Genomic DNA, 23,937 nt, shown 5'->3' on the forward strand with positions numbered 1-23,937 from the left:
GCCTGCGGCTATGGAACTTGATGGTTGTACAGTCGTCTCAAATAAAACTGTGAAGGACCTTCACCGGACGGGCTACCTGTCCCAGACCTGCTGTTTTCAACTCTCTGGAGACAGCAGGAGCGGTAGAGATACTCTGAATGATCGGCTATGAAAAGCCAACTGACATTTACTCATTTACACCCTCGACAACCACTGTGATTATTATTACTATTATTATTTTTATTTATTTTTTATCCCATTTTCTCCCCAATTTCGTGGTATCCAATTAATTTTAGTAGCTACTTGTCTCATCGCTACAACTCCCGTACGGGCTCGGGAGAGACGAAGGTTGAAAGTCATGCGTCCTCCGATACACAACCCAACCAAGCCGCACTGCTTCTTAACACAGCGCGCATCCAACCCGGAAGCCAGCCGCACCAATGTGTCAGAGGAAACACCGTGCACCTGGCAACCTTGGTTAGCGCGCACTGCGCCCGGCCCGCCACAGGAGTCGCTGGTGCGCGATGAGACAAGGACATCCCTACCGGCCAACCCCTCCCTAACCCGGGCGACGCTAGGCCAATTGTGCGTCGCCCCACGGACCTCCCGGTCACGGCCGGTTACGACAGAGCCTGGGCGCAAACCCAGAGTCTCTGATAGTACAGCGCCCTTACCCACTGCGCCACCCGGGAGGCCACGTGATTATTGTTATTTTACCCTGCTGGTCATCTATGAACTTTTGAACATCTTGGCCATGTTCTGTTATAATCTCCACCCGGCACAGCCAGAAGAGGACTGGCCACACCTCATAGCCTGGTTCCTCTCTAGGTTTCTTCCTAGGTTCTGGCCTTTCTAGGGAGTTTTTCTTAGCCACCGTGCTTCTACACCTGCATTGCTTGCTGTTTGCGGGTTTAGGCTGAGTTTCTGTACAGCACTTTGAGGTATCAGCTGATGTAAGAAGGGCTTTATAAATACATTTGATTTGATTTTGATTTGATTTGATAGGCTAGTGCACAGTTCTTGCTCCGTCTGCCTGGTGGCCAACCTGCCTATACTGTGCTTCTCCCCTCGCTCTGTCCCTCGCCTGCTCGCTATGAAAGATGCAAATGCTTGTGAGTGTTTGTGTTTTTGGAAGTACGGCAACAGTCTCCTCCATTCCAAAAATACAGAATCTTATGAGTCGATTCCTTGGGGAAGATGTGTTTTCTTTCTACTAAATGTCTTGGTAAGTCATGGTATTTAACTAACTTCAAAGTACTTTTTAGGAGAGAGTGGCAGCAGGCAGGCAGGCAGCAGGCAGGCACCAGGCTGGCGGGCAGCAGGCAGGCAGGCAGCAGGCAGGCAGCAGGCAGGCAGGCAGCAGGTAGGCAGCAGGCAGGCACCAGGCAGGCACCAGGCTGGCAGGCAGCAGGCAGGCAGGCAGAAGGCAGGCACCAGGCTGGCAGGCAGCAGGCAGGCAGCAGGCAGGCACCAGGCTGGCAGGCAGCAGGCAGGCAGGCAGCAGGCAGGCAGCAGGCAGGCAGCTCTAAATTATTTGATTGACAGTTCTGGTCTCCTAGTGATTGCCATTGCTAGAAGGGATCCAGCTTTTGTCAAATTAACGTCAAAAGTTTATTTTATCTAATCCTAACCCTTTTCCTAACCTTAACCTAATTCTCTTTATATGCTACATTAATTATCCAAACCTGCTGCATAAGTTCTCCTAACCTGCTGCATAAGTTCTCCTAAATAAGTTCTCCTAACCTGCTACATAAGTTCTAACCTGCTGCATAAGTTCTCCTAACCTGCTGCATAAGTTATCCTAACCTGCTGCATAAGTTCTCCTAACCTGCTGCATAAGTTCTCCTAACCTGCTGCATAAGTTCTCCTAAATAAGTTCTCCTACCCTGCTGGATAAGTTCTCCTAACCTGCTGCATAAGTTCTCCTAACCTGCTGCATAAGTTCTCCTAACCTGCTGCAAAAAGTAAAATCTGATGTTTATTATGACTGACGTATATCAGGGTTTCCGGACAAGTAACTGGGAAGATTTGAACTTATCAGACATTTGAGAAATGTACCAGTCATCCATAGACATTGGGTGTGTAATCTAATAGGGCATACACCCACGCAACCAGCAACACCAATAAACAAGGGACATTTACATGTCCTTAAACACAGCCCGTAACAAATGACAAAACCACTATTCCTGGTGTTTCGATGTGTAGCATTACAAAACTTGATAGCCTATTGTTTTATTTGTTTTTACTTTCCTAAAATAATAATTGTCCACATCACGGTTTCAGCTGTCAGAGATATGAGCACTAAATACATCAGGGCATTGCATGCATGGGCCTTAGGCTTAGGCGTCTACTGTATATTAATATCCATAAATAATAAATATAAAGGAAGAGAAGCTTAGGCTTAGCCCTAGAGAGAGATAGAGATACGCCAGCAGCATACTTCAACACCGACATGCATTTCATCATCCTTAGGCTGATAGGCTAGCCTGCTGCGTCTGCTCTACAGACATAGGCGTACAAAAGGAGGCTAATTTGTACCTTTTCTATCAGAATATTATATTGTCAAATTATTGAAGTACCTCTGGTAGGCCTAAAACATTCTTCCTCACCTCAAGTTCAACTGTCGGAGTCAGTTGGGGCGCCGGTGTGCGCTGCCTTCATATCATAGGCCTGCAGTATAATAGGCTAATAGCCACACCGCACCAAAACTTCACAGTTTAAAAAAAAAAAAAATTATAGGGAAAATACAAGCAGGATATGAATTATATTGCGGCAAACACAACCTAACAGTTGGAAATGAATTTGGCCAAAATAAATGGCTTAGAATGAAATAAAAAATTAGCGGACTGGTTTAAACCCTCACAAAAGTATTGCAGGCTGTATTGCAGTAATGACCGAGAAAGGCTAGTACCTATCATACCCAACCAATCCCAGCATTAATCTAATGATATATATTTTTGTTACAACAGGCCTACTTATAACCTACTTATATAATCGTAAACTAAATACGGAGCACACAATTAAAAAGGCTTTTCACTATAGGCATACTCTATAGGCATACTCTATAGGCATACTCTCGAACTTTCCTTTTACTTCAATGAAAAAGTCCTCCCTCTTCGCAATCAACAGTAGCCCAAGGCTCCTCTCTCTCTCTCTCCCCCGTCTCTCTCTTCTCAGCAGCATGCACGTAAGGCAGTCTGCAAGGAGTGAGAAAATGGTGCTGAAGCGTGAAATCGGGATGTATGATATGCAGCCCGGACGATTTAGCAGGCTACAATGTTATTTATCGGCTTTTAATGACTTTTATTGGCCAAAAGCCCGAAGTGATCGGCTAACGGAAACCCTGAGGTAGACCCTGAGGTTTAACTTCATTGTCCGGCCCTAGCGGTCAAAAATAGGCCTACTGATGCCACACACACGCACACGCACACACACACTCCCCAACAGTACACTGCAAATCCCAGAATAAGACAATCTTATCCCCTCATTGTTATGTAATCAGTCAGGGAGGGCAGCCAGTATGCTTGTTAGCTAGCTGTTAGCCCGGGGCATCCATGCCATGCCTGCCTGGCCCTGCATGGTGACTAATTGTCCTTCGAGGGATCGGGAGGATTCAGCGTCTATCAGTTTTCCCCCGGCCTCCAATCAATATGACATCAAGATAAACCCAATCTAATAATAGGGCAATATTTACGACCATAGTGGCCAATAAAACAGGTCAATACGCCGGGGGCATAGCTGCTGCACATATTAAATAGCAGCCAAAGTGTAAACAGGAGCTTGGCAGGCAGCGCTAGTGAACACACCTCCCCAGGGAGTCCCTGCTGTACAAGTAGGGCTGGGTGATATGGCCAAAATATCATATCACAATATTTTCATAATGTTTTACAGTATGACGGTATAGTGGGCATTTGGAATACAGTGTTGTTGTTGTTTGACATGACAATGAATGAAACAGCCAGGGAGGGTTTATTATGACAAGGTAGGAACCAGTTTTTGTCAGTGTTTCCCAGTGCACCCTAATTCATGTACGTACACTAAATGTTTTATCTTACTGCAGCTTTGATGTAATTATAATATTAATGCTTAGCCTATTCCTCTCTGATTTAGAATGTACTGTTGCACAAACAACACGTTGATCTAGGCCTACACCAGCACTAGTATCAGGTTGTACTAGCTAGATTAAAATGGATTTAATGTAATTTTTTTGTCAACGATCTACAGAAAATACTCAAATGTCAAAGTGGAATATTTATTTTTAATTAAGGGAAAATAAAACACTAATATATCCTGATTAGATAAGTATTCAACCCCCTTAGACAATACATGTTAGAATCACCTATGGCAGCGATTACAGCAGTGAGTCTTTCTGGGTAAATCTCTAAGAGCTTTGCACACATGGATTGTAAAATATCAAATCAAATCAAATCAAATTGTATTTGTCACATACACATGGTTAGCAGATGTTAATGCGAGTGTAGCGAAATGCTTGTGCTTCTAGTTCCGACAATGCAGCAATAACCAACAAGTAATCTAGCTAACAATTCCAAAACTCCTACCTTATACACACAAGTGTAAGGGGATAAAGAATATGTACATAAAGATATATGAGTGAGTGATGGTACAGAGCGGCATAGGCAAGATACAGTAGATGGTATTGAGTGCAGTATACACATATGAGATGAGTATGTAAACAAAGTGGCATAGTTAAAGTGGCTAGTGATACATGTATTACATAAAGATGCAGTAGATGATATAGAGTACAGTATATACATATACACATAAGATGAATAATGTAGGGTATGTAAACATTATATTAGGTAACATTGTTTGCAAATATTTGCCCATTATTCTTTAAAACATTTGTCAAGCTCTGTTGATCATTGCTAGACAGACATTCTCAAGTCTTGCCATAGATGTGTAAGTAAAAAAATGTAACTAGGCCACTCAGGAACACGAATGTCTTCCTGGCAAGCAACTCCAGTGTATAGTTGGCCTTATGTTTTAGGTTTTTGTCCTGCTGAAAGGTGAATTTGTCACCCAGTGTGTGTTGGAAAGCAGACCGAACCTCTAGGATTTTGCCTGTGCTTAGCTCTATTCCATTTATTTTTCTTTAAAAAAACCTCCCTAGTTCTTGCCGATGACAAGCATACTAATAACATGATGCACCCACCACCATTCTTCAAAATATGAAGAGTGGTACTCAGCGATGTGTTGTGCTGGATATGCCCCAAACATTCCACTTTAATTTAATCGGATGGGGCAACAGTGTCTCCTGACCCTCCTGTCTCAGCCTCCAGTATTTATGCTGCAGTAGTTTATGTGTCGGGGGGCTAGGGTCAGTCTGTTATATCTGGAGTATTTCTCCTGTCTAATCCGGTGTCCTGTGTGAATTTAAGTATGTTCTCTCTAATTCTCTCTTTCTCTCTTTCTTTCTCTCTCTCGGAGAACCTGAGCCCTAGAACCATGCCTCAGGACTACCTGGCATGATGACACCTTGTTTTCCCCAGTCCACCTGGCCGCGCTGCTGCTCCAGTTTCAACTGTTCTGCCTGCAGCTATGGAACCCTGACCTGTTCACTGTGATTACCATTATTTGATCATGCTGGTCATTTATGAACATTTGAACATGGCCATGTTCTGTTATAATCTCCACCCGGCACAGCCAGAAGAGGACTGGCCCCCCCTCATAGCCTGGTTCCTCTCTAGGTTTCTTAGTATGTTTTGGCCTTTCTAGGGAGTTTTTCCTAGCCACCGTGCTTCTACACCTGCATTGCTTGCTGTTTGGGGTTTTAGGCTGGATTTCTGTACAGCACTTTGATATATCAGCTGATGTAAGAAGGGCTATATACAATGGGGCAAAAAAGTATTTAGTCAGCCACCAATTGTGCAAGTTCTCCCACTTAAAAAGATGAGAGAGGCCTGTAATTTTCATCATAGGTACACTTCAACTATGACAGACAAAATGAGAATAAAAAAATCCAGAAAATCACATTGTAGGATTTTTAATGAATTTATTTGCAAATTATGGTGGAAAATAAGTATTTGGTCAATAACAAAAGTTTATCTCAATCCCAGAACCACACGGGGGGACCTAGTGAATGACCTGCAGAGAGCTGGAACCAAAGTAACAAAGCCTACCATCAGTAACACACTACGCCGCCAGGGACTCAAATCCTGCAGTGTCAGACGTGCTTAAGCCAGTACATGTCCAGGCCCGTCTGAAGTTTGCGAGAGAGCATTTGGATGATCCAGAAGAAGATTGGGAGAATGTCATATGGTCAGATGAATCCAAAATATAACTTTTTGGTAAAAACTTAACTAGTCGTGTTTGGAGGACAAAGAATGCTGAGTTGCATCCAAAGAACACCATACCTACTGTGAAGCATGGGGGTGGAAACATCATGCTTTGGGGCTGTTTTTCTGCAAAGGGACCAGGACGACTGATCCGTGTAAAGGAAAGAATGAATGGGGCCATGTATCGTGAGATTTTGAGTGAAAACCTCCGTCCATCAGCAAGGGCATTGAAGATGAAACGTGGCTGGGTCTTTCAGCATGACAATGATCCCAAACACACCGCCCAAGCAACGAAGGAGTGGCTTCGTAAGAAGCATTTCAAGGTCCTGGAGTGGCCTAGCCAGTCTCCAGATCTCAACCCCATAGAAAATCTTTGGAGGGAGTTGAAAGTCCGTGTTGCCCAGCAACAGCCCCAAAACATCACTGCTCTAGAGGTGATCTGCATGGGGGAATGGGCCAAAATACCAGCAACAGTGTGTGAAAACCTTGTGAAGACTTACAGAAAACATTGGCCTCTGTCATTGCCAACAAAGGGTATATAACAAAGTATTGAGATAAACTTTTGTTATTGACCAAATACTTATTTTCCACCATAATTTGCAAATAAATTCATTAAAAATCCTACAATGTGATTTTCTAGATTTTTTTTTCTCATTTTGTCTGTCATAGTTGAAGTGTACCTATGATGAACATTACTGGCCTCTCTCACCTTTTTAAGTGGGAGAACTTGCACAATTGGTGGCTGACTAAATACTTTTTTCCCCCACTGTAAATACATTTGATTTGATTTTGATTTGAAATTTGATTTGTATTCAGGACAAAAGCTACATTATTTGCCACATTTTTTGCAGTATTACTTTAGTGCCTTGTTGTAAACAAGATGCAAGTTTTGTAATATTTTTATTCTTTACAAGCTTCCTTGTTTTCACTCTGTCGTTTATTGTAGTATTGTTGAGTAACTACAATGTTGTTGATCCATCCTCAGTGATCTCCTATCACAGCACTTAAACTCTGCAAATGTTTTAAAATCACCATTGGCCTCATGGTGAAATCCCTGTGTGGTTTCCTTCCCCTCCGGAAAAATAGTTTAGGAAGGGTGCCTGTATCTTTGTAGTGACTTGGTGTATTGATACACCATCCAACGTGTAACATTTATAACTGCAACATGCTCAAAGGCATATTCAATGTCTGCATTTGTTTTTACCCGTCGACCAATAGGTGCCCTTCATTGCGAACCATGGGAAAACCTCCCTGGTCTTTGTGGTTGAACTTGTTCAACTGGCAGTTCCTTCTGGCTTTACCAGTATAAATCATCAACAATAATCAGAAAACCAATAATACATACCCAGAAAGTGGCTTGCTCTACCCAGACAATCATACACACTTAGGACTTCAAGTCACATACTTTATCATATCATGAAAGAGGATCATTTCAAATACCTAGCATATTTATAATTGTCTGTGTAGAGCTAGCCACTATCTGGTTTGTAATCTTATTAGAGAATTCCGTGGTCAGTGAAGTGGATGTGGGGAAGGGCATTCGTGGCAGGTGTGCCCTCTACCCATCTCCTTTGTCACGTGACGATGGAGGACACTCGTGAGGTGTGCTCTCTATGTCATTATATAGCAAGTTATTTATACGGGCAGGTTTGAAGGTGCCTTCTTTCAATCAGGTCCTTTACCCAGACAGAGCTGAGTAGTTGAGCACGACAAACAACTCTCACAAACAACAACCACTATGCGTCATTGAAATGTGAGTAAAAAAAAGTATTTTATCTTGTAAAATAGGATAAGAAGATGGCTCCCTCACCATTGTTTGTTGTGTTAAGGTGATATCGGCTGCGAAATGCTAACGACTCAGTCAAACAGCCATTTTGAGTCTATTGATCTGATAATAATAATACAATTGTATTGGTCACATACACATATTTAGCAGATGTTTTTGCGGGTGTATGATTGGGTTCCTAGCTCCAACAGTGCAGTAGTATATAACAATTCACAACAAACACACAAATCTAAAGGTAAAATAAAGTAATTGATAGAATATAGTATTTATAGTATAGTATTTACATATGAAATGAGTGAAGCAGTATGTAAACATGATTAAAGTGGCTAGTGTTCCATTATTAAAGTGACCAGTGATTCCAGGTAGCAGCATCTAAGGTGCAGAGTTGAGTAACCGGGTGGTAGCCGGCCAGTGATGGCTATTTAACATTCTGATGGCCTTGAGATAGAAGCTGTTTTACAGTCTCTCGGTCCCAGCTTTGATGCACCTGGATTCACCTCGCCTTCTGGATGGTAGCAGTGTGAACAGGCCGTGGCTCAGGTCCTTGATGATCTTTTTGGACTTCCTGTGACATCGGGTGCTGTAGGTGTCCTAGAGGGCAGGCAGTGTACCACCGGTGATGCGTTGGGCAGACCGCACCACCCTCTGGAGAGCCCTGCCGTTGCGGGTGGTGCAGTTGCCACACAAAGCGATGCAGTTGCCGTACCAGGTGGTGATACAGCCCGCCAAGCCAAAAACTAGCCTCTTAAAGCACTTCCTGATGACAGAAGTGAGTGCTATGGGGCGATAGTCTTCTAGTTCAATTACCTTTGCTTTCTTGGGTACAGGAACTATAGTGGACATCTTGAAGCACACTTCCTGATGAACTCAGTCACCGTGTCCGTGTCAGAGGCTACCGGGAACATATCCCAGTCTGCGGGATCAGAACAATCTTGAAGAATGGATTCCGATTGGTCAGACCTTAGCAAGGGTACTTCCTGTTTGAGTTTCTACCTATAGGAAGGGAGGATTTGCCGAAGGGCGGGTGGGGGAGGGCCTTGTAGGCATCCCGGAAGGGGGAGTAACATTGTTCAAGCATTTTAGCAGCGCGAGTACTACAGTCAATGTGTTGATAGAACTTCAGTAGCATTTTCCTCAAATTTACTTTGTTAAAATCCCCAGCTACAATAAATGCGGCCTCAGGATATGTGGTTTCCAGTTTGCACAAAGTCCAGTGTAGTTCCTTGAGGGCCGTCGTGGTATCGGCTTGAGTTGGAATATACATGGCTTTGACTATAACCGAAGAGAATTCTCTTGGGAGATAATACGGTCAGCATTTGACTGTGAGGTAGTCTAGGTTGGGTAAATGAAAGGACTTGAGATTATGTACGTTATCACAATCACAACATGAGTAGTTAATCATGAAACATACACCACTGCCATTCTTCTTCCCGGAGAGTTCTTTATTCCTGTCTGCAAGATGTACTGAGAACTCAGCTGGCTGTATGGACGGGGACAGTATATCCGGAGAGAGCCATGATTCCGTGAAACAGAGTATGTTACAATCCCTGAAGTCTCTCTGGAAGGAGATCCTCGCCCTGAGCTTGTCTACTTTATTGTCCAGAGACTGAACATTAGCGAGTAATATACTCGGAAGCGGTGGATGGTGTGTACGCCTCCTGAGTCGGACTAGAAGTCCAAACACTTCTTCTCCGCCGGCGGCATCTTGGAGAAGCCTCTGGGATAAGTTCAATTGCCCTGGGGAGTACGAACAAAGGATCCAATTTGGGAAAGTCATAATCTTGGTCATAATGCTGGTGAGTTACCATCGCTCTGATAATGGGCCTAGAACCTGTCTAACGTTCAGATGTTACAGTTGTAATAAAAACAAAATATTTTTCAAAGGTGTTGTCTGGTCTGTTGACCAACTCAATAGGTGGCTTGTCACAAACCTGTGTGTCTTGTGTTTTGGTGGAGTTGTTCCCCTCATTAAACAGTAACTGGCGTAGTCTGGTAGTTGTGCCATTTCAGCTAATCCTAGTTGGCAGGGGTTACTACAATATACTAGTCATGTTGGTGAAAACACTACAGTGATTACTACAGTATACTACAATCATGTCTGCAAACACTGTACAGTGAATATTATAGTATACTACAGGAAAGTCTGCTAAATAGAAATAGAGTACAGTATTTAGACCATAATATACTATATTATATTTAGACATATATACAATATAGTATTTTTTTATGTGGGTACACACATTTAGGTACACATGTGCAAACTGCAAATTAGCAAGCACGCACACGCGCACACACTACTCCAAACAAGTTGGAGAGACATTCATGAGATGCAGGATATGCATGAAGACCAGTTGATCTGCATGATAATGTTGTTTTTGAGAGGGGAGGGGTTAGAGACTGAGGCGGCATGCTGCTTTGCAATAAAGTAAAATATTCAACTTGGATTGAGTGGTGCAGGGAATGTTGAACAACTACGTGTAAGGGTCTGCTTTTCTTTTCTTAGTCAACCTTGTGTTCTTTTTCTTTGTGTTCTTGAACGTAGCCCTGTTTCTTTGTTTTCTGGAACGTAGCTCTGTCTGTCATTTTTGTTCATTGATTTCACCTGTGTTCGTTTCTCACCTGGTCTCATCAGCTCCCTATTTAGTTCAGTTCTTTCTGTTCATATGGTTGTGAGGTAGTGTTTGTTTTTGACTGCCTACCTGTGTTTGACCATTGCCTGCCTGTGACCACGGTTTCTGCCTTCTGTGAAGGTTTACTAAACATCTGCGTCTGAATCTACACCTTTTTCTCCCTGAGTATTCATTACACTACAACTGTAGTTGCAGTGTCAGTTGACATTGTTCAGGTAGCTAGGTTAACAACAATTTCAAGGGGATTGACATCTCCCAACATTATGATGCTTGAACATTATTACAATGTTGTTTAAACATTAGTATCGGGGGAGTGGATATGCTGGTATCAAGTCCTCAGCCATCATTATAGTAATACTACCACTCAAATCTTTCAGTTTGTGAGATGGTTCTGATTATTTGCATATTCAAAACGAGAGTTAGAGTGTGGGGTATTTGCATATACAGGAAGAGTCTGCAGCTGTCATTAGGTGAAAACCCAGAGGCTTCTGAGAGAGCGAGAGAGAGAGAGAGAGAGAGAGAGATACACACACAATCACTTCGATGAAGACAGACAGATACGAGATGAAGCATGGCTTCCCCCCACACCTGGGACACAACCCCTGTCCTCACCCGTCGAATGTTAACCCTATCAGTCCCGAGAACCCAGCAAAAATCAGCTGTTAATTTATTGGACTTGAATTTATCTGCATAATCAGCCCTTATGTTTAGTTTTACCATTTTATTTTCAGGACAACCAGGGCTAAAGGTAAAACACACAACTCTCTGACATAAACAGTTGCCTTCATGAGTTTCATTGACAAATATCAATGCAAAAAATGTGGTCCGCCAAAGCAGTAAAATCGGATAGAAATGAATTTATATGAATGCTGAAGGTACATAAATGGTTTGCTCACAGGGAAATGATTATCCAACTAGTCAGTGACACTGTTTGGAGTTTGTGACAGCAACTATGTGAGCTTATTACAGTGTTATAGTCACTACAGTGCATTCGATAGGTATTCAGACCCCTTGACTTTTTCAACATTTTGTTACGTTACAGCCTTATTCTAAAATAGATTAAATCAGTTTTTCCCTCATTTATCTACACACAATACACAATGGCAAAGCAAAAATAGTTGATTTATATATTTTTTGTTAATGTATTAAAATAAAATAAAATATCACATTTACATAAGTATTCAGACACGCTACAAGCTTGGCACACCTGTATTTGGGGAGTTTCTAACATTCTTCTATGCAGATCATCTCTAGCTCTATCAGGTTGGATGGGGAGCGTCGCTGCACAACTATTTCCAGGTTTCTCAAGAGATGGTCGATCGGGTTCAAGTCCGGGCTCTGGCTGGGCCACTCAAGGACATTCAGAGACTCTTGTTTCTCATCGTCTGAGAGTCCTCTAGGTGCCTTTTGGCAAACTCCAAGCTGGCTGTCATGTGTCTTTTACTGAGGAGTGGCTTCCGTCTGACCACTCTACCATAAAGGCCTGATTGGTGAAGTGCTGCAGAGATGGTTGTCCTTCTGGAAGGTTCTCCCATCTCCATAGAGGAACTCTGGAGGTCTGTCAGAGTGACCATCGGGTTCTTGGTCACCTCCCTGACCATGGCCCCTCTCCCCCGATTGTCAGATTGGCCGGGCGGGCAGCTCTAGGAAGAGTCTTGATGGTTCCAAACTTCTTGCATTGAAGAATGATGGGGACCTTCAATGCTGCAGAAATGTGTTGGTACCTTTCCCCAGATTTGTGCCCAATCCTGGCTTGGTTTTTGCTCTAACATGCACTGTCAACTGTGGAACCTTATATAGACAGGTGTGTGCCTTTCCAAATCATGTCCAATCAAGTTGTAGAAACATCTCAAGGATGATCAATGGAAACAGTATGCACCTGAACTACATTTTGAGTCTCATAGCAAAGGGTCTGAATACTTATGTAAATACGTAAAATAAAATAAAACATGTATACATATGTTACATTTTATGGGGTAATGTGTGTAGACTGATGAGGGAAAAATGAATTCAATCCATTTTTGAATAAGGCTGTAACGTAACAAAATGTGGAAAAAGGGAAGAGTTCTGAATACTTTCGAATGAACTGTATGTCCTGGGATTTCCTATGATCTTCTATGTAGAAGAACCCCTTACTTTTGAATAATTCTTGTAGTAATAATAATAATTGGGTTAAATGATCCAACTGCCTGTCAGACTCATAAACTAGCTCTTTCAGCATTACTTTGGCACCATGTTGTTTGCTGAAACAAGAGGTGTGTGTGTGTGTGTGTGTGTGTGTGTGCGCGCTAGCCTGTGTGTGCAGTAAAAACAAAGTTAATCACAGGTGCATGTGCCGTGCGTGTCATTAGAACACACGTGCATGCATACACAAGTGTGTATGTGCAGTGTGTGCATGCATGTATAATCTAATGTGCTGTATGTGTGTAGAGGTTGTTAAGTGAACCGTTGGGATTGTTTGTGTAGCTGGTTCCCTGGGCCTGCGGAGAGAGAGAGGCTGGTGGAGAGTGGGCACACACACACACACACGCACAACCACAGTACATTGAGTGTGTAATGAGGCAGACACACGGCAGCGCGGCTATCACACAGCGCCTTGTCATGATTCATTATTCGGGTGTCAACAAAAGAGGAGAAAACCATACACCACAATAACACCGCCTGGGTCTAGTCTGCTAGCACAGTGGGAACTCATCGTGATTGTAGCACTGTGGTTTATTGGGTTATGCTTAATTCAATTCAATGAGATTTTACTTATTTAAAGGCCCAATTGTGTTGGCGTAAAAATAGTGGATAATTATATGTATATAGGCTTACAATCACCTGCATATATACAGACCTGTAGTTATTTCTTCTTTGGCGTGTTCAGCTTGACTTTGGTAGTTTAGAATGGCACTCAGTGTGCTTCTGTGTTTGCTCACATGTGTACATCCTCTTACAAATACTGCTGTTGATGTCTAACCGTGGATGTTAGGACACATGCACACTACAGTAGAAGTCTTCACGGGTCCAAAAAGTTGGATTGATCTGAGGACTGTCAGACCCATTCTGAAAAGGCCCGTGGAAAAACAGACCCAAACAGACCTGTGCCGTTTCGGATCCGAGAAACCCGTTCAGATCTGAGAGTAGAAAGAGAGAGAGAAAGAAACCTCAGACCGGGCGCTGCCAGCACCATCAACAACCGAGCGGAATTGGCCTAATGATCCACAGTTACGTGTTCTTAACTGCCTATAAAAAAACGTTATATATATATATTTGTTGTTTTGATGTGTTGCATATTAAAAATGTTTTATTGGATTTTACTTTCCTAAAACAATAATTGTCCCCCTCATGTTTCAGTTGTCAGAGATTGGAGCACTAAATGCATCAGGGCATTGCATGCATTGGCCTATTGGCTAAGGCGTCTACTGTATGATATTAATATTTAAAATATAAATATGTCACATGGAATGACGCTGGAGAGACGAAGCAGGTACTGGTAGTAAAGTATTTCATAAATAACGGACATGGAACGAGACAGGAACAGCGTCAGTAAACTAATACTAAAGACAAAAACATTACAATACAGCCGTGGGGAACAGAGCTGGGGAACTGACAAATATAGGGGAGGAAATAAACAGGTGATGAATGAGTCCAGGTGAGTCCAATATCGCTGATGAGTGTGACGAGGGAAAGCAGGTGTGCGTGATGGATGGCAGGAGTGAGTGATGCAGGGCAACCTGGCGTCCTCAAGCGCCAGGGGGAGTGGGAGCAGACGTGACAGTGCCCCTCCCTTTCTTGGTGCGCCACCTGGCCGTGACATGGGCGCTGGGCAAGCCAGTTGGGGCGTGGAAGCCCGACGAACCGGCAGGAGTGTGAAAACCTGGCAAGCCGGCTGAGGCATGGGAGCCTGGCGATCCGGCTGAGGCAAGACGCCTGTCGATCCCGCTGCAGAGAGGGAGCCCGATGATCCGATGGAGAGTGACGTGGGATGGGAAGCCGCCGAGCCAACCGAGGCAAGGAAACCTCTCAAGCCAGCCAGGGCGTGGAAGCCCAATGGGCTGGCTTAGGCACCTCCGGTTCCATCGGCTCCGGAATCCACACCAACGTCACCAACAACAAAAAAACAAAGAATTTGCATACTGCCCTAACAGATCCACAGATGATGCAATCTCTATTGCACTCCACACTACCCTTTCCCACCTGGACAAAGGAACACCTATGTGAGAATGCTGTTCATTGAATGCTGTCCATAGTGCCCACAAAGCTCATCACTAAGCTAAGGACCCTGGGACTAAACACCTCCTTCTGCAACCGGATCCTGGACTTCCTAACGGGCCGCCCCCAGGTGGTAAGGGTAAGCAAAAATACATCTGCCACGCTGATCCTCAACAATGGGGCCCCTCAGGGATGTGTGCTTAGTCCTCTCCTGTACTCCCAGTTCACTCACGACTCCAACACCATCATTAAGTTTGCTGATGACACAACAGTGGTAGGCCTGATCCCCGACAACAATGAGACAGCATATAAGGAGGAGGTCAGAGACCTGGCAGTGTGGTGCCAGGACAACAACCTCTCCCTCAATGTGAGCAAGACAAAGGAGCTGATCGTGGACTATAGGAAAAGGCGGGCCAAATAGGCCCCCATTAACATTGATGGGGCTGTAGTGGAGCGGGTCGAGAGTTTCAAGTTCCTTGTGTCCACATCCCCAACAAACTATCATGGTCAAAACACACCAAGACACTCATGAAGAGGGCAGGACAACAACTTTTCCCCCTCAAGAGACTGAAAAGATTTGGCATGGGTCCCCAGATCCTGAAATAGTTATACAGCTGCACCATCGAGATCATCCTGACCGGTTGCATCATCGCCTGGTATGGCAACTTCTCGGCATCTGATTGTAAGGCGCTGCAGAGGGTAGTGCGTATGGCCCAGTACATCACTGGGGCCAAGCTTCCTGCCATCCAGGACCGACTGTATATACTAGGCGGTGTCAGAGGAAGGCCCCAAAAACTGTCAAAGACTCCAGTCACCCAGGTCATAGACTGTTCTCTCTGCTACCGCACGGCAAGCAGTACCGGAGCGTCAAGTCTAGGACCAAAAGGCTCATTAACAGCTTCAACCCCAAGTCATAAGGCTGGTGAACAATTCATCATATGGCAACTGGACTATTTACATTGACCCCCCCCCCCTTTGTTTTTACACTGCTACTCGCTGTTTATTATCTATGCATAATCACTTTACCCCTACCTACATGTACAAATTACCTCGAGTAACCCGTACCAATGCACATTGACTCGGGTCTGGTACTCCCTATATACTGTATAGCCTCGTTATTGTTATTTATTGTGTTCTTTAAAAAAAATAATACTTTAGTTGATTTAGTAAATATTTTCTTAACTCTATTTCTTGAACTGCATTGTTGGTTAAGGGCTTGTAACTAAGCATTTCACGTTAAGGTCTACAACTGTTGTATATGGCACATGTGACAAATAACATTTGATTTCATTTGATTTATAGGCCTGCATAGCTAAGCCAAAAAGCTATCTGACTCCAAACCTTTACAAACGTTTCTTAACTTTATTACGGTACTATCAAAAGTAGGCCTAATTCAACTCATTGTTTATAGGGACAATATGTACAGGTTATTATATTGGGCCATTAAATTAAGTTTTGCAGCCCTCTTTGTTTTTTCCTTTTCATGGTTTGAGTAGCCCTATAGGCCTAACGGTAATTATATTATATGGCAGCAAACACAACATGAACTTAATTTGGTTAAAGAAACGGGTTCATCAGAACCTAACAAATGACAGCAATGGGCTAATGCTATATATTTTGTATTAGTGATTTAAATGTTTAGTGATTTAAATACTTTGATGGTTCACAACTTCCTCTAGCTAAATCAAGAGAACACAGAGGTAACTTATTGTTGAAGCCAAAACACAGAGAGAGAATCAAGCCACACATTTGAATTGACAGGCAATAAAGATACAACACCAGGTAAAAAAAACGAGGTGATATTTTATATTCTAAACTAAATTTAGAATCACACATTACCAGCACCATCTAAACCTGCAACAAGTTGCATTCCACTGCCATTAATGCTGCATTCTATTCTACAAGCACCTAAATGTAATCTCTTTTTCAAGACCTGGTTGGTGTGTGATGAAAGAAAACAATGCAATAACTACTTGCCTTTTAAACATGAAAAATAAACATGATAAGAAATTGATTCAGGAGCCTTGAGAAGCTTTGCCGTGTACATATGTAATTATGAGGATAATTTATGGTGTGGGCCATTTATAACGCCGTTGATTTTTAGTGGGTCTTTTAGTGGTTTGATTCAGCCGTGGAGGTCATCTCCATAAAAAAGCAAGTACTTCAGGGCCAGTTTTGAGCACACTCCTTACCTGCGGCTGCTAAGCAATCACATGAAGAGGCCGGGGGCTTTAAGCTATTGTCAGCCATCTGAGACTTGCTCTAGGCTCAAATAGACACCTGGTGTCTCCAAGGCTCCCATACAAGCCTGCTTACTGTAGCTGTCATCTCAGATGACTCCAGATAGCCACTCCAAAGAGGGGGTGGAACGGACATCTATAGCCACACATGATTTGTGTGTTTTTGTCAGCTAAATAGAGAGAAAAAAACTAAATTCTGAATAATATGAGGGGTACCAAAGATGAGTGGGTACCATTACCGAACCAAGGGGGATGCCTCTGATTGGCCCAGCCAGTGGAGCATAAAAAGGGCAGGTGCTGCAGAAGGCCTGCATGCAGTTACTAAAAGAAATGAGGGCTATTCATGGGCCCCCTTGGCACTCATTCCTGGCCAATCAGAGTCCGGATGTGGGCAATGAGCAGGGGGCTGCTGGGGGCTACCATGCAGAGACACAGACTGCAGCATGTACCTGCTCCCTGGAGGCCTCAGATCTCTGAGATAACAGGCACACACAAAGAGACTGGCAGTCTGAGTGTAGCTTACTGAGAGCAAGAGCAGGGAGTCTGTGTCTATTTTAACCTGCTTCGGTTTACACTTCTAGAACTGGAACAGAGCTGGGACAGAAAAGGCAACAGTTTGTAAAAAAAACAGATCACAGTGGCCTTGAGTCGAGAGGTCCAGATTCTTTGAAATTGAGAGACTGTTAGAGGACTGTGTGCTGACGGGAAACAAGCGCTGATGTACAACTCTGCACTGTCCCCCAACTCCCCACTTCTGCACCAGTGGTGGCGGAGTTTACCTGGAAAAAATGATTAAGTGGCGGTCAGATCAGCGTTGGGCAATTGAGCCTGAGAGAAAGGCTAATCCATCATGGTGAAGGTTAATGCCAGAGAGCAGCATTAGATGAATGGAGCGGGGTATCGCTGCACTACCCTTCCCAGCCCCTCCTCCTTCCCCCTTTCTGTCACCTCACTCTTTCCTTTGAACAAGGAGGGAGGAGGCGTTGTATTTCCACACCATGCCTTATGTATGAGGTTCCAGGGTGTGTTGCGTTTCGATCGTGACTTTCTGATGAGCCGAGGGAGACCCGTTGACCTATCAGAGGTGAGAGATTGAGAATCTGGCCTGCCCCTGAAAATGCATATTGACTCAGTCCTAAGACTATCAGACACTGAAGACAGAAGGGAGGGAGGGAGAGTAGGCCCAAGGGGAGGGCTGGGACTCCCTCTTGTGTTCCCCCAATCACATGGGACCTGGGTAACCCTGGCGACGCAGAGAGCCTCTTGACGGTCTCCCTGGTGACAGTACAAACACACCTCCTGCTGTACAAAAAAGAGCACACTTGACAATGTTCCAGATTGGAAATGTGCTTCAATACTCTCGACATTTAGATGGACAGGGCCAGCCTCATCTGAGCAGTTGATAGCAGCTGTCAACACTCTCTAGAACTCTTATCACTTACTAGAGTCTATACAGTTTGAGTGTCGGAATGAGTCATACTATTGTAGCTGACTGTTATCATTAGCATTGTAGCAACTACTGGAAACTACTGCACAATACACACACATACACACAGTAATACAAACACGAATTACGAGGTTCTTTCTCCATCCATTGCAGGCTAAGGGGGGAGTTGTGTATACAGGCGAAACCGATAACTCTTGAGTATAAACAGTGGAAAGTCTGATTGGAGGACTAGGGGTGGCCCGGTGCAGCACTCAAGAGAATGTGAGTTATCAGCTGAGAGCAAACATCTGGCGTCATGTAACTCTCTGCTGCTACAGATACAGCTGGCTCTCCTCTTAATCCCCACACATAATGCTAGGAGAGGGACTAAGAAATACCACTCCTTTCTGTTCTTCTCTCTTTCATCACCTATACCGTATCTCTATGCTCTCTGTTCGTCAGTCTTGCTTTCTCTATTGCTCCTCTTTCCAACGGCAGCTCTTTCCACAGGTGGAAAATGTTGGACATACAGTATCCCTGGATCTCACCCAGGGAGTTAGCTCTACTACCGTAACAGCATTCCGATACTTGGAGTTTAGTTTAGTTTATTATAATCCCAATTAGCTACTACACATGCAGCAGCTACTCTTCCTGGGGTCAACATAAAATGTACAAATACATGACAAAGTACAGCACAGTAATCGACAAGAACAACATAAGATATTAGATTCAATAAAATGTTTTAAATAAGAGTTATATATAGGAAAGAGACAACAAAAATACTACTTATACACTATTCATATATACATATTCTTATATGCAGCACAGTTCAATTTGATTTTTAGAAAGAGGAGAGGTGCTGTGAAATAATGTTTTTTGATCTGTTTTTTAAAGCGAAACTTTTTGCCTGAGTAACCTCTGGTGGCAGCGCATTCCACAACCGCATGGCTCTATACATAACTGAGCGAGACATTAAATCTGTTTTTGGTTTGGGTACTGTGAAGAAACCCACAAGGCGAGTCTGGTGGGGTATGTATACTGTTTTGAAGGGTATGCAAATAGATTATACAAGTCAGGCATTTTCAACACCCAAATGATCCTTAAAAAGACTAGAAGTAGTACATTTCTCATCAACCCTCAATCATGAAAGACTAGTTTTGTGTTTGCAGTTAGGTCCCGCTCCCCCTCTCCGGCGCTCAACTTCACCAGTTTATTCATTATTACGCACACCTACCACCATCGTTACGCGCACCTGCGCTTCATGAGACTCACCTGGACCCCATCACCTTCCTGATTACCTCCGCTATATCTGTTGGTTCTTTCCCCAGGCGTAATTGACTCTGTTTCATGTCTGTACGCAACTCTTGTTTCGTTATTTATTCAATTCACTCCCTGTACTTGCTTCCCGACTCCTAGCGTACACATTACATTAAGGGCAAGGATTGCTGCTTTTTTTGAGCCAGCTGCAGCTTTGCAAGGTCTTTCTTCGCTGCACCTGACCATATTACCAGGAAGTAATCAGGACTGAACAAGATCAAACAACCAGTACAGTTGATCTTCGTGTTGAAAAACACAGAACATATTTTTATAACAGACACTTCACGACAACTTTGTCAATATATTTTTAACTAGCTAAGTCAGTTAAGAACAAATTCTTATTTACAATGACCGCCTACCCCGGCCAAATTCAGACATCCCTATGAGACTCCAAAATCACAGACGGTTGTGATACGGTTGTGACTGATTTAGCACTGATTTATGTGCCTTGATTTAACTAGGCAAGTCAGTTAAGAACAAATTCTTATTTTCAATGACAGCCTAGGAACAGTGGGTTAACTGCCTGTTCAGGGGCAGAATGACAGATTTGTACCTCGTCAGCTCAGGGATTTGAACTTGCAACCTTCCAGTTACTAGTCCAACACTCTAACCACTCTAATCCCAACACCCTGCCACCCCATATGACTTGACCATGATAACTGATATGACTTGACCATGTTACTCGTAGGAGATCATCTTCTTCAACTTGTTCAATGGTCACAAGCTTGATGCACAACTCCTGTTGAGGTTAAGGTCTAAGAGAATGCTTTGAACCAAATACAAGGCTTTTGGTTTCAGTTTATTGTTAACGACCTATTCTGACACTGAGTGTAACTCCTTACTAGGAGTCTCAGTGAGGTCACCTGTCACATTATTTTACATGATGAAGCTTTTGTTTGTTTATAAATAGCACAACGGGAGAAAGAGGGAGCAGGTGAGACCAGCTGTGTATTGACAGGGGTCGCGTTTTATATATATATTTTTGCTTCAATAGAGTGATCAGAGACGTGCAACTATAGTTTTCTTCACCGAACACATTCGGCAGAAAATAGTTTTTTCTTCAGATGACAACAGAAGTGAAGGCTGGCAGCCACACAAGTAAATGAGCTTACAATGAAAAAGCAAGCACACACACACACACACACACACACACACACACACACACACACACACACACACACACACACACACACACACACACACAAACACACAAACACACAAGACACACACACAGCGTATCATCCTACCGTCCTTCCTGTAGAGGTTGATCTCCACTTTCCTCTCCTCCGAACCCAGCAGTGCTTGAGCCAATTGGGCGATGGCCAGCCGCTTGGTGTGAGGGCCGTACAGGAAGTTGCAGGTGCAGGGCTTCTGCATGATCTCAGCCCGCGAGTAGCCGCACATGGCACAGAAGCCATCGTTGCAGAATATGATGGCGCAGTTCTCCACCCGGGCATTGGCAATGATGAACTTACGACCTGAGGATGAGAGGAAGAGGGAGATGAGGAAGATGGTAGGGAAGATACAAAGTGTGTATGTGCATGTGTGCGTTTGTGTGTGATGTGTGTGAACGCGTGCTTGCGTGTGTGTGTGTGTGTGTGTGGTTTGGTGTGGTGTGTGTGACTAGTGCAAACTTGTGCATTCACAGTGGAGGAGCCATTTAAACCTATTACAACCCATGAGGCTCTGCATTGTTTCAAAGGAAGATGTTCACAGGCTCAAAGCAGCTGTCAACTCCCCCCTCTCTCTGACACATACACCTTTCCTCTACCATATATGTATATAAAATCCTTAGCTTTGGAACATTGCTGCGGGAACTTGCTTCAATTCAGCCACAAGAGCATTAGTGAGGTTGGGCACTGATGTTGGGCGATTAGGCCTGGCTCACAGTCGGCATTCCAATTAATCCCAAAGATGTTCGATGGGGTTGAGGTCAGGGCTCTGTTCAGGCCAGTCAAGTTCTTCTACACAGATCTCGACAAATAATTTCTGTATGGACCTCGCTTTGTGCACGGGGGCATTGTCATGCTGAAACAGGAAAGGGCCTTCCCCAAACTGTTGCCACAAAGTTGGAAGCAAAGAATTGTCTGGAATGTCATAGCGTTAAGATTTAACCCAAACCATGAAAAACAGCCCCAGAACATTATTCCTCCTCCACCAAACTTTGCAGTTGGCACTATGAATTGGGGCAGGTAGCGTTCTCCTGGCATCCGCCAAACTCAGACTCGTCCTTCGGACTGCCTGATGATGAAGTCATCACTCCAGAGTACGCGTTTCCACTGTTCCAGAGTCCAATGGCGGGGGGCTTTACACCACTCCAGCTGATGCTTGGCATTGCGCAAGGTGATCTTAGGCTTGTGTGCGGCTGCTCGGCAATGGAAACCCATTTCATGAAGCTCCTGACAAACAGTTATCGTGCTGACGTTGCTTCCAGAGGCAGTTTGAAACTTGGTGGTGAGTGTTGCAACCGAGGACAAACGATTTTTATGCACTACGCACTTCAGCACTCAGCGATCTTGTTCTGTGAGCTTGTGTGGCTTACCACTTCGCGGCTGAGCCATTGTTGCTCCTAGACTTTTCCACTTCACAATAGCCCTACCTACATATACACATTACCTCAATTATCTCGAGTACAGTGACTCGGTACCGGAACCCCCTGTATATAGCCTCGTTATTGTTATATTATAGTGTTACTTTTTATTTGTATTTTTCACATATTTTCTTACTTACTTAAACAAAAATCTGCACTGTTGGTTAAGGGCTTGTAAGTAAGCATTTTATGGTAAGGTCTACACCTGTTTTATTTGACAAATACAATCTGATTTGATTTGATTTAACAGCACTTACAGTTGACCGGGGAAGCTCTAGCAGGGCAGAAATTTGACGAACTGACTTGTTGGAAAAGTGGTATCATGACGGTGCCATATTGAAAGCTCTTTAGTATGGCCATTCTATTGCCAATGTTAGTCTATGGCGATTGCATGGCTGTGTGCTTGATTTTATACACCTGTCTTCAACGGGTATGGCTGAAATTTCTGAATCCACTCATTTGAAGAGGTGTCCACATACTTTTGTATATATAGTGTAGCATGGAGAGATGGATGGAGGGCCATGTATGCTATAGCTTGAGCTAGCAGCCCACCATAGTGTTGGCTATCACACTATAGCTAGCAGCTGAACATAGCCTTGGCTATGGGGTTTCAACCCTGTTCCTGGAGAACTACCGTAGGTTTTTGCTCTAACCCCAGTTGTAACTAACCTTGTTCAGATTATCAACCAGCTAATTACTAGAATCAGGTGTGGTAGAGAAGGGTTGAAGAGCCCTGTGCTATAGATAGTAGCCCACCATAGCTTTGGCTATCATTTTAAAACTAGCAGTTCACCATAGCCTTGGTGATTATGATATTGCTACAGTAGATTTTAACATTAGCATTGTAACAGACAACAGTCCCCCACGAAGCCTCGTTACCTATTGCTCCACAAAAACTGCGGCCCTTTGCAAGGGAAACAACTACTTCAAGGTCTCAGAGCACTGAAGTCACCGATTGAAATACTGCTAGCGCCTACCGCTAAACTAGCTAGCCATTTGTGTGTGTGTGTGTGTATGAAGGTGGAATTAAGTTGGCACTGATCCTCGCTTTTCTCTGCATCTCTGATGAGCTGTCTTGTTATATGGGAACCATGGACTAATGACTGCTCAGGCTGACTCAAAACACATCTGAAGGTCGCTAACAAGAACATTGGGAGGAAGAATGTTTGCTATTCTCAAATTAGCAGGGCACTATTTCTATTCTATTCAGATGCAGTGGTCCCCTAGGATTCTTTTCGACAGTGGTGGCAAAATTAGCGTTGGTGGGACGTGGTAGTGTGCGTGGCCAATGGCACGGTCTCCGATCAGATTTTTTTTAGGCCTTCTTGGCCGCAGAGACAAAATGTTGTTGTTTTAAAGCTAATTTCCTGCAATTCTACACATTTTGTCATGGGGCGGAGAGAAATTTGTAGTTATAATGCTCATTTCCCCAAACTCTACACATTTTGCTATTAGGCTGAGTATTTTTTTTGCAGT

The 23,937-nt window shown here is 43.7% G+C and overlaps 1 protein-coding gene across 1 annotated transcript in view; it reads right to left on the reverse strand.

The window, feature by feature from the left end:
• kcnh2b (potassium voltage-gated channel subfamily H member 2b) overlaps positions 1-23,937 on the reverse strand; it is a 303,535-nt gene that overhangs the window by 253,127 nt on the left and 26,471 nt on the right. The window contains exon 2 of the mRNA XM_090199620.1: positions 21,119-21,349. Within this exon, the coding sequence (XP_090055746.1) occupies positions 21,119-21,349 (231 nt within the window). The remainder of the gene's footprint in view (positions 1-21,118; positions 21,350-23,937) is intronic.

This window comes from Oncorhynchus mykiss, chromosome 15 (genome assembly GCF_057628025.1).
Source record: "Oncorhynchus mykiss isolate SJ-2025 chromosome 15, ASM5762802v1, whole genome shotgun sequence".
Lineage (NCBI taxonomy): Eukaryota > Metazoa > Chordata > Actinopteri > Salmoniformes > Salmonidae > Oncorhynchus > Oncorhynchus mykiss.